Genomic DNA, 11,224 nt, shown 5'->3' with positions numbered 1-11,224 from the left:
CTCGCCAGACAGATAGAGAGAGACATAGAGACAGAAAGCGAGAAATCACCCCCCAAGGGGGGATGGTCACGCCACAATCCCTTCTCCTCCATTCTCCTCTTGGGATCTTGGGCACGCACGCACACACGCGCCTGGCGTGAGTTCTAAGCCACCGGATCTGGGACGCGAACCGTAGTCGACTACGTGGGAGTCCAGTGACATAGCCATTACGCTAACTGCTGGTTCCCCCTCCTTACTCTTTAAAAAATAAAAAACCAACCAACCAACCAACCAACAAACAAAACAAACAAAAAAAGAAAACAGCAAGGTTTTGGCTCCTTACTCCTTCAAAAAAATTATCTATGAATTTTTGTTGTGTTATTTGAGCTACTGGGCCAGGGACTTGAACTGCGGTCGGCCATGTGGAAGTTCAGTGCCTCTACCACCATGCCACCTGCCGGCCCCTGGGTCTTTACTCCTTTAAGGAAAATTCCCACCTGCAGCCTGGCATTGGGTGTGACCACGTGCCCTCTGTGTGCTGGATATATTGGGCATGTGTGTGTGCCTGGGTTTCACTCAGCCACTAGACACCTGAGACAGGGAGTGGGGTGGCCACCAGGTACGAAGCAGCCAGAGAGATAACAGTGATCATCCACTAGGGCCTCTGAGGCCTAGGTCTTCTCCCAGACCCAGGACCATGCACGGTGATGAGGCCGAGGCCCCAGGGCCAGTGGGTGCTCAGCTCACCGGTACTTGAAGATCCAATGATTCTATTTCCTCTCCTGTGGATCTGGCTCACTTACTAAGAACATTCCAGCATTCCTGATAATTCTTTAGCATACTCAAGTCTGTACTTAACTGATTTCCTGTCATGAAACTGGCCACGCAGGTTAGCTGCAGCCCTTGGTGCCCAGCGTGACTGGAGCCCTGGGCACAGGTCAGTTAGAAGCCAGGACCACAGTGCCTCGCTCAGAAGATGACACATGCAAGGTGGCCTGCCTGCACGCCCCAGGTCAGCCTGAGGTGCCGCTCAGCCAGAGTGGTGATCCCTACTCTACAAAATAATGTCTAGGGCCCAGCCAATGGCATGGGGGTTAAAGCAGCTGGATCCCATGTGACTGACTAGGCAGTTCAAGTCCTGGACCCAGTGGCTTGAAAATCACGCTGGGTGCATGTGCATATGTGCCCCAAATCCCAAGGAGAATGCAAGAGAGGGGACTGCAATGTGGCCATTCCTCTGGGGGGTGAGTTCTCACTCTCCCTCTCTTTTTCTCTGTCTGTCCCATCTTTTTGTCAGAGTGTACTTGACCTAGGGCAAAAAAAAAAAAAAAAAAAAAAAAGAAAAAGAAAAAGGAAAAGAAAATGAGTATCTGCAATGGGAGCAGGGGTGGGGGAATCAGATGACAAGGAATCAAAGAATCTCTCTTACGGTTGGCCCCATAGTACAGTTTCTCTGAGAGCCGGTGGTTCAAATCCTGGCCCCAGCAGCTTGAAAAACATGTAGGGCATGTGTATGTGTGGGCACAGAATTCTGATGGGAAGGGTAGAGAGGAGAGTGAGTGTGCCATGACCACACCCCACTGGAGGGTGCTTTCCTTCTACCTCTTGCTCTAGCGAGGGAATGCATTTTTTTTTTGAGAGGTTTTTGCTATAGGGCGCGTGCGCTCGCCAGACAGACAGAGACATAGAGACAGAAAGCGAGAAATCACCCCCCAGGGGGGAATGGTCACGCTGCAATCCCTTCTCCTCCATTCTCCTCTTGGGATCTTGGGCACGCATGCACACGCACCTGGCATGAGTTAAAGCCACCGGGTCCGGGACGCGACTACATGGGAGTCCAGCGACATAGCCATTACATTAACTGCTGGTCCCAGGGAATGCACTCTTTGGCAATAAAAAAGAATAAAAGGCACCAGCAGATGGTGTAATGGCTATGTTGCTGGACTTCCATGCAGTTGACCGTGGTTCGAGTCTTGGACCCAGTGGCTTGAAAATCAAGCTGGGCACATGTGTGAGAATGGTCAAGATCCCAGGTGATGAATGGAGGAAGGATTGTGGTGTGCGCATCCCCTGGGAGGTGATTTCTCACTTCCTCTTTCACTCTCTGTGTCTCTCTAGTGAACGCACAAGCCCTAAGGCAAAAAAAATACCTCTAGAACCAATAAGTTTGGGCTGGCAGGTGGCGTGGTGGTTAAGAGCACTGGACTCCACATGGCTGACCATGGTTTCAGTCCCAGGCCAGGCGGCTTTCTCTCTCTCTCTCTCTGGTCAGGTTTAAATAAATAAGTAAAAATATAGATATATATATAGTTTTTAAAAAGAACAAGATCCCTTCCAGCTCCGATGTTTGGTCACTCCCTCTCCAGGAGAGCAAGCCACAAGGGAGGCGGGGCGGTGGGAGTCAGGAGGGAAAGGCGGGGAAAGCCGGGATGGTTTGGTATCCAATGCGTGTTCATTTATTTTACACTTACAAAAGGAGTCGCCCACCCCTCTGCCCCATCCCCCAAAAAACAGTCTCTTTTTACAAACATTGAAAAATTAAAACCAAATGAAGATAGACAAGTTAATTTCAGTACAATTATTTTCAGTGTAGCTGTCATAATTAGAGTTTAAATTTCCTACAAGTGACCAATGTCCAAGTGACTTATAGGGAAATCCTGATTATTGGCCAAAAGGAAAATTCCATATTACAAGTTAGCAAATTCTAGTACAAAAATAGTCCGCGTGCTGGGACAGCTCTCCTCTGCGCAGTCTCTGCTCCGGCTGCGGAGTGCGCTCCTGGCGGTTCTGGTTCTCGCGCTCACGCATGGCTCATCCGTCAGAGTGAAGCGGCACAGCACCTGCCGCGGCAGGGCGAGTGTCCACCTCGGGGCCGTGCTGGAGACAGCCCCAGGGCCGCAGGGCAGAGCCCCAGCTCCAGCTCCAAACGGGGGGCCCGGAGACAGGGATGAGCTGCCCACTTCCGAGGGAACACCAGGTCTAGGGCCCAGGCCACTTCCGCCCAGGGAGCTGGGCCGGCACTGGGGCAGGACAGCACGTCTCCTCCAGCGTCTCCTCCTCCCACTGCAGCCTTGCCAGGTGAGAGGTGGCCCGGGTGTCGCAGCGGCGAGAGTGTGGCCCGGCCCTTGCTGCAGCCAGGGCAGGCCAGGGCAGACTACTTGTCCCTTAGGATGTCGAGCTGTTCCTGACACTCGGTGAAGAGGCGCTGGAAGCGGAGGTTTTGCCCGATGACTGGCAGCAGCTCCTTCAGCAGCTCCCTCTTCCGCAGGCCCTGCAGACACAGGACAGACAGCTGAGCAAGGGTGTCAGTGAGGACGCGAGACTGTGGGCCTGCCTGGCCTGGCGGAGACCCCTGTGGCTGCCCATCAGAGAAAACGGAGAGGAAGAGCAAGATCCCTCTGTGCTGAGAGGCCTGGGAGGACCGAAGGGCCGGGCTGGGCGTGTAGGAGCAGTGGCAGGTGAGAGCGCGAGGCAGGCCAGGGCTGGGCTCGGGGAGCCACGGTGATCAGTGAGGACGCGAGACTGTGGGCCTGCCTGGCCTGGCGGAGACCCCTGTGGCTGCCCATCAGAGAAAACGGAGAGGAAGAGCAAGATCCCTCTGTGCTGAGAGGCCTGGGAGGACCGAAGGGCCGGGCTGGGCGTGTAGGAGCAGTGGCAGGTGAGAGCGCGAGGCAGGCCAGGGCTGGGCTCGGGGAGCCACGGTGAGGCTGCACCTGCTCTCCTCCGTCCACTGGCACTGTCCTGCTCCCCTCCCACTGACAAGCAGTGGCTACGGAGGTTGCGCCCGGGGCAGGACGCAGGTGGCTCAGCAAGGCTGAGGGTCAGGAGCAGGCCGTTCAGGAGGGGACGCTCCCTCAGGTCGATGCGCTCAGACCTGAGGCCCAGCCCTGGGGCAGCAGTGCCCAGTGGGCAGAATGGCTTTGGTTTAGTCCCGGGCTCTCTGCCTTGGACCCCTGCCCACACCGCCTCCACATCGGGGCACGCTGGCTGCCACCTGCTGGGGCCCTTCTGCAACGTGCACCACCAGGCGGGGTCTCGGCCGCACAGGCCTGAGTCAGAGCCCTGAGAAGTGCGGCTGCCTCCAGGAAGACAACCGCCACACGGATGTACCACTGACGGCCCAGTGTGACAGATCTACTTGCCACAAGCGCAACATGACAGGAACTTGGAGGCAAGTGCAGCGTTAGGCGTGGGCCGCCCAGGTGGAAGGAGACGGGATGGGCAGATCAGCTGTGGCTGGAGACCAGCTGGAGCGGGAGTCGGGTCAGATGGAAGGGCCGCTGACGGCCAGCGTTCCCGTAGGGCGAGGGAGGGAGGAATACTGGGAGAGAGGACATGGGCAGACTTCGCATCCTTAAAGAGAGGAATGGCCTCAGAGGAAGGCTCCAGAGTGCTGATCAACACATGAAGGCACCGACACCTGGACACACTGAGGCCGTCAGGGACAGGAGAGCCCTGAAAGTCTGGGAAGGGTCAGAGCCTATCACCTGGGAAGATCGCCAGGACTCACAGCAGAGGCCTATTTCTAACATACTGGGACCAAACAAATCTTTCGCCGACACTTACAAGAATTTTTGCCAGAGGGGATGTGTGCTTGCCAGAGAGAGCGTGAGAGGAAGAGAGTGACCTCCCAGGGGAGGTCATGCTGGAGCCCCTTCTCTGCCATCTCTTCACCCCGCTGGGAGTCTGGGCGCACACATGCGTGTGTCCGATGTGTTTTTCAACTCAAAGGGGCTGGAATTTGAATTGTGTGGTCAGCCATGTGGGATCCAGTTCCTTTAACTGTCAGGCCCGCGTGAGATCACCCACGGCCTAGAGGTTTTTTTTTTTGCTATAGGGCGCGTGCACTCACCAGAAAGATGGAGAGAGACAGAGAGACAGAGACAGAAAGCAAGAAATCACCTCCCAGGGGGGATGGCCACGCTGCAATCCCTTCTCCTCCATTCTCCTCTCAGGTTCTTGGGCACGCACGCACATGTGCCTGGTGTGAGTTAAAGCCCCCAGGTCCGGGACTCGAACTGCGGTCGACTACATGGGAGTCCAGCGACATAGCCATTACACTAACTGCTGGTCCCATGGCCTAGAGTTTTTAATCCAGCCACATATTCACATGAAAGGGTTATTCATACATGAGGGTGTAATCAGAAAATATTTTTAAAATAATTATTTATTTAATTTTATTAATTATTATTCAATTTGACCAGAGAGAGATGGAGAGAGAGACAGGAAGAGAAAAGTAAGCTGCCGGGTATGGGACTTGAACCTTGGCGGACATGTGGAGTGCGGCATCTTAGCCACCACACCACCTGCTGGTCCCGTAATAAAAATAAAATTTTAAGCTTACAAAACCTCAGACGGTTAGTCATAGAAAAGACGGTGCCCTGAAATGTTTCGGGGGAAATACTCAAAGAAGAGCCAGGCACATCTGCAGAAGCACCACTCCCTGTAAGGCTGGAAACCATATGGTTGGCCACGGGTTCAGATCCCTGCCTGACCTGAAAACATGCAGACACCCAGGATCCTGAGGAGCGGGAGGGCCGGAAAGGAGACTGTGGTGTGAGAAGACCCTTGAGGGTGCTTCTCTCTCTCTCTACATGCGTGCACATGGGTTATCATTATTTTATTTTGAAAACACTTCCATTTACTTACTGAGAGATTTTAGTTATAAGGCATGTGCGCTCACCAGACAGACAGAAAGTGAAAAATCACCCCCAGGAGGGAAGGCCATGTTCCAATTCCTTCCTCTCCATTCTTCTCTTGGGATTTGGGGCACGTATGCACACATGCCGGGCTTGAGTTTCAAGCCGCTAGGTCTGGGATTTGAACCGTGGTCAGCCACTTGGGATTCCAGTGCCTCAACTGCTATGCCCCTGCTGGCTCCAACATGGGCTATCATTAAAAAAGAGAGAGAGCGAGAAAGAGACAGATTAAGTCTAGAAAATGCTAAAGTTGGTCTTAAAATAACAAACACGGGCCAGTAGGTGGTGTGGTGATTAAGAGGCTGAATCCAACATGGCGACCTCCATGGGTCTGAGTCTTGGATTTGGTGGCCCGACGAATGCCAGGTCGTGTGCATGCGTGCTCAAAAATCCTCAGAGGAGACTGGAGGTGAAGGGATTGCCGTGTGGCCATTCCCCCTTGGGGGTGATTTCTCAGTTTCCCTCTCTCTTCTGTCTCTGTCTCTGACGAATGCACGTGCCCTATGACAAAACGAAATAAAACAATACAAAAAAACCTTGAAATAAATAAACTAAAAACCCAAATAAAAACAAGCAGATAAAAAAAATGCAAATGGACTAGATTTCGAAATTAAAAAGACAAAAAACTAAAAACAGCTTATCATGTTGGATTAAACAAAAGCCAGTCATATTATGATAGCACAAAACGTAAACATGGACAGAGAAATCTGAATGTCAAAGATGGAAAACATGGGGCCAGAGGGTGGTCGAGGTGCTGGACTCCCACGTGGTCAACTGTAGTTCGAGTCTTAGACCTGGCGGCTTGCTTTCTTTTTCTCTCTGGTGACTGCATGTGTCCTATAGCAAATTATAACAAAATAATAAAAAATAAAATGAAATCATTATTTTTAAGAATCTTAAACAATGGAAAAGGTTGTTAGTAAAAACTAAACAAAAGAGGGACCAGCAGTTAGTGTAATGGCTATGTCGCTGGACTCCCACGTAGTCAACCGCGGTTCGTGTCCTGGATCCGGTGGCTTAAACTCACGTCAGGTGCGTGTGTGTGCGTGCCCAAGATCCCGAGAAGAGAATGGAGGAGAAGGGATTGCGGCGTGACCATCCCCCCTGGGGGGTGATTTCTTGCTTTCTGTCTCTCTCTCTCTGTCTGTCTGGCGAGCGCATACGCCCTATAGCAAAAACCTCTCCCCCCCAAAAAAAAGGAGAAAAAAAAACTAAACGAAAGAAACACTAACTTTATAATTATCTGACAAAGGAGACTTTAAGACAAAAAGATCATTAGGGTGAGTCAAAAGAAAGGGACAAAACTACCCTCATGGGAAAGCTTTGAAACATACAGGTCAGGAAGGCAGAAACTCGGCTGGCCCCATGGTCCCGTGTTGGCGGAGAGTTCGAGTGGGTCCTGACTGGTGTAATGAGGCTCCCGCAACTTCAGGACACAATTCTTAGGCACGTGTGGAAACACAACAAACTGCTTTTTTTTTGGGGGGGGGGGGGAGAGGTTTTTGCTATAGGGCACATGTGCTTGCCAGACAGGCAGAGAGAGACAGAGAGACAGAAAGCGAGAAATCACCCCCCAGGGGGGATGGGCACGCCGCAATCCCTTCTCCTCCATTCTCCTCTCTGGATCTTGGGCACGCACGCACACACGCCCGGCGTGAGTTTAAGCCACCGGGTCTGGGACTCGAACCGCGGTTGACTACATGGGAGTCCAGCGATGTAGCCATTACGCTAACTGCCGGTCCCTAGAGAATTATTTTTATTTAACTTATTTTATTTTGACTAGAGAGGGACAGAACGCATACACATGTGAAAGAGAGAGAGACAAACACGGAAATTGAGAAAGCAAGCCGCCCTTAACCACCACGCCACTTGCTGGCCCAAGCAAGGCAAGTTTGATATTAGGAAACTTAACATACACATTTTACCACGTTAACATACCTTAATTCTGTACTGGGTACTTAGTAAGAGCATTAAGACATGAAAGAAGAAAAGGCATGGAGTAGAGCCAGCAAGTGAAGTGGTGATCAAGACACGGGACTCTCACATGACTGACCACGGTTCGAGTCCTGCGCCTGGTGGTTTACTTTCTCACTTTCTCTCCTTGTTACTCTCTGGTGAATGTGTGTCCGAGAGTACATTAAAAATAAATAACTAAAATTAAATAAGTGATTCTTAAAAAAAAATAAGGCATGGAGTTGGAAAATAGGAAATTGAATGAATGCTTATTCAAGATGCTTTGATTGTTTATTCCAACAGAAAACATAAATTAAGAGATGAATGAATAAAAATAACAGAATCATGTAGAAAGATGTCTGATGCCTAATACATCAGCTGTGGAAGGCAGAGGCGGGCACCGTAGATCTGGTACTGCTGGGGAACTACAGAGCCATCGGCGTCGGGGGCAAGACTGGGGTAGAAAAGGAGGACAGCAAATGCTTCGGAAAGAGATGGGTGTTATTTAGGGAGGTCAAGACTAAGTATGTGAGTAGCTATGAGGGAACTGGGAAAAAGTACATCCCAGGTGCTAGAAAGATGCAGTCACAAAAATGCCTAAGAAGATCTTGAGGGTTCGTGCTGGGCCGACTAACGACTAATGAAGATCCGCTCCTGTATGGAGCCAGCCCAAACGACTGGGAAAGGCAGCTCCCCCCTAAAATACCGTTTCCAAAAAAGGACCACAAGACATTAAAAAAGAAAGAGGGGGCATGGCCCATCAAAGGAACAAAATAAACCTTCAGAAACTGACTCTGAAAAAACAGAGGAGTGGGGCCAGCAGGTGGCGTGGTGTTTAAGATGCTGGACTCCCACATGGCCGACGGTGATTTGAGTCCTGGATCTGGCAGCTTGAAACTTACACAGGGTGTGTGCCCAAAATCCCGAGAGGAGCATGGAAGAGAGAGGACTGTGGTGTGGCCATCACCCTGGAGGGTGATTTCTCGTTTTCTGTCTCTTAGTCTCTGTCTCTCTGGAGAGCACGTGCCCTATAGCAAAAATCTTTCTCAACTCACATACATTACATACATAAATATATAAATACATTTCTTTAGTAAAGATAAAAACCTGTATTATTGGGAGCAGCAGATTGTATCATGGTTACGTTGCTGGACTCCCATGTAGCTGACCGTGGTTTGAGTCCTGGACCCAGTGACTTGAAGCTCACGCCCGGCATGTGTGTGCGTCACCAAGATCCTGAGCGGAGAATGGAGAAGGATTACGGCGTGGTCAAACCCTACCCCCCTCATGGAGTGATTTCTTGCTTTCTGTCTCTCTCTGGCAAGCGCACGTGCCCTATAGCAAAAATCTCTCTCAAAACTAAGCCAAGGTTATTATAATATTAGTTGATAACTTCACCTTTTATTCTTTTATAGACTTTGTGGAAAAGAAGCATAAAGATAATTATAAATGTGTTAATGGGTTCAAAATACATAAAGATATCATTTGGGACGTCAACCTAACACGTGCGGGGTAGGGCTGCAAAGCAGCAGAGTGTGTGCGTGCAGCTGAAGCCATTTCTCTCTCAGTATTAAACAGGATGCTCTGTAATCCCACGGGAACCAGAAAGAAGGCATCTATGCATATACACAAAGGAAATGGGAGAGAAATCGAATACCTCAGATGTCAAAAATGTGAAATGAGTGTTACGACAAACGCCACCGAGGAGTAAGAGAGTACTCCGAGTAGCTGGGTGCCAGCGAACCTGGTAACACAAGCGGAATGGGAGGAGACCATAGAAGTAAAAAGACAGAGCAGGCCTCCACCTAGCAAGGAAACCGAATTAGCAGTCAAGCCACCCCACAGGGACGGGCCGAGGGCCACGTGGCTGGGCGAGTTGCAGGTGGGTTCTTCGGCGTGTCCTATCAGAGACTCGAGGAGTTAACACCAACCCTCCATATACTTCTCCAAAAACTTGTTTCTAATTCATTCTGTGAGGCCAAAAACACCACAGACCAATATCCTTGTGAACGTTTAGTCCGAAATTCCCCGTAAAATATTAGTAAAGTAGCACATTAAAAGATTATACGCTATGATTAATTGACGCAGAGAAAGCATCTGAGGAAGTTCAAAATCACCCATCAAACTGGGAACAGAATGAAACTAACTCAAAATAGAAGAGCCAACGAAAAGCTCACAGCTCTCGTCACCTCACGGGTGAAAGACGGAAGGCTTTGCCTTGAAGATGAGGAAATAAACACGGTGTCTGCTTTCACCACTTCTGTTTGACACAGTACTGGAAGTACCAGCCAGGGCAATGAGGCAAGAAAAAGAAAGAAAAAGCATCCAAGGGGCCGGCAGGTGATGCGGTGGTTGAGGCACTGGACTCACCCATGGCTGACCACAGTCTGAGTCCTGGACCTGGTAGCTTGCTCTCTCACTTCCCCCCTCCTCTCTCTCTCTCTCTCCATCCATCTCCATAAGGTCAAACTAAAATAATAATAACAGTAAATAAAATTAAGTAATTCTTAAAAAAAAACATGCAAATTGAAAAGAAATAAAATATCTTCACAGATACTATGTTATATATAGAAACCCTTAAAGCTTCTACCAAAAAAAAAAAAAAAAACCCTGTTAGAGCTAATAAATGAATTCAGTTAATTTGCAGGCTAAAAAAATCAACGCACAGGGTTGTCCCCACAGGCTAGTGGTTAAGGGAGACAAACTCTACATGGCTGACCTTGGTCCAAATCCTGACTCTGGCAGCCTGAACAAGATGGCAGGTGCACGTGTGTGCAGGCCCCAAATCCAAACAGGACACAGAAATGGAGACGACAGTGTGGCAGGACCAAAGCCCCTTTGGTGGGGTGGGGGGAGGTGCTTCCCACCTGACCTGGCCTGTCTCAAAGGTCGCATGCAACCTTTGCCAAATTAAAACGAAACAAAACGAACACAGGAAAATCAGCTACATTTCTATATATCAACAATTAACAATCCGAAAAGGAAACAAACAATTCCATATACATAGTATCAAAAAGAATAAAATATTTAGAAGTAAGTTTAGCCAAGCAGGTGAAAGACTGGTAAGTTGAAAACCACACAATGTTGCTGAAGACCTCAGTGTATCTGCCTGTATCTGCAGTTTGTGTCACTTCTACCAGGCACAAAAACGACAAAATGATTTCAGAGAAAAAGTGACTCATATATTGCATAATTTGATGTGTTATAAATGAGATGTCCTAGAAGCTGGCTATTAGAGAACTAAAGAGTCATGAACTCATTGTTTTTACTTACATGTTCTTCATCCAAGAAAACCATAGGCCTATGTACACAAGGTGGCCCTAATTGAGCACTTCAGCAAGTAAAGGGGAAGATGTCCCATGTTCATGGATTAGAAGATTTAATTCTGTCAAAAATAACCCAAAAGTGGGACCAGCAGGTGGTGTGGTGGTTCAGGACGCTGGGCTCCCACATGGCTGACCGTGGTTCAAGTCCTGGACATGGCAGCTTGCTTTTACACTTTTCCCCTCTCTCTAAATAAATAAATAAAGTTAAATAAAATAATTCTTTTTTTTTTTTTTTTTAAAAATTACCCAATGGGCACCGGCGTTGGG

General features: G+C 49.4%; 1 protein-coding gene across 1 annotated transcript in view; it reads right to left on the bottom strand.

Moving 5' to 3' along the window:
• Positions 1 to 2,416: 2,416 nt before the first annotated feature.
• The window catches only part of HIRA (histone cell cycle regulator), a 66,746-nt gene continuing 57,938 nt past the window's right edge, over positions 2,417 to 11,224 (bottom strand). Inside the window, exon 26 of the mRNA XM_006150424.1 lies at positions 2,417 to 3,250. Coding sequence (XP_006150486.1) covers positions 3,134 to 3,250 — 117 coding nt within the window. The 3' untranslated portion in view covers positions 2,417 to 3,133. The remainder of the gene's footprint in view (positions 3,251 to 11,224) is intronic.

The sequence above is a fragment of the Tupaia chinensis genome, unplaced genomic scaffold (assembly GCF_000334495.1).
Source record: "Tupaia chinensis unplaced genomic scaffold, TupChi_1.0 Scaffold000287_1, whole genome shotgun sequence".
In the NCBI taxonomy this organism is placed as follows: domain Eukaryota; kingdom Metazoa; phylum Chordata; class Mammalia; order Scandentia; family Tupaiidae; genus Tupaia; species Tupaia belangeri.
Note: the sequence above shows the minus strand (reverse complement) of the source record. Positions and strands in the feature narration are given on the sequence as shown.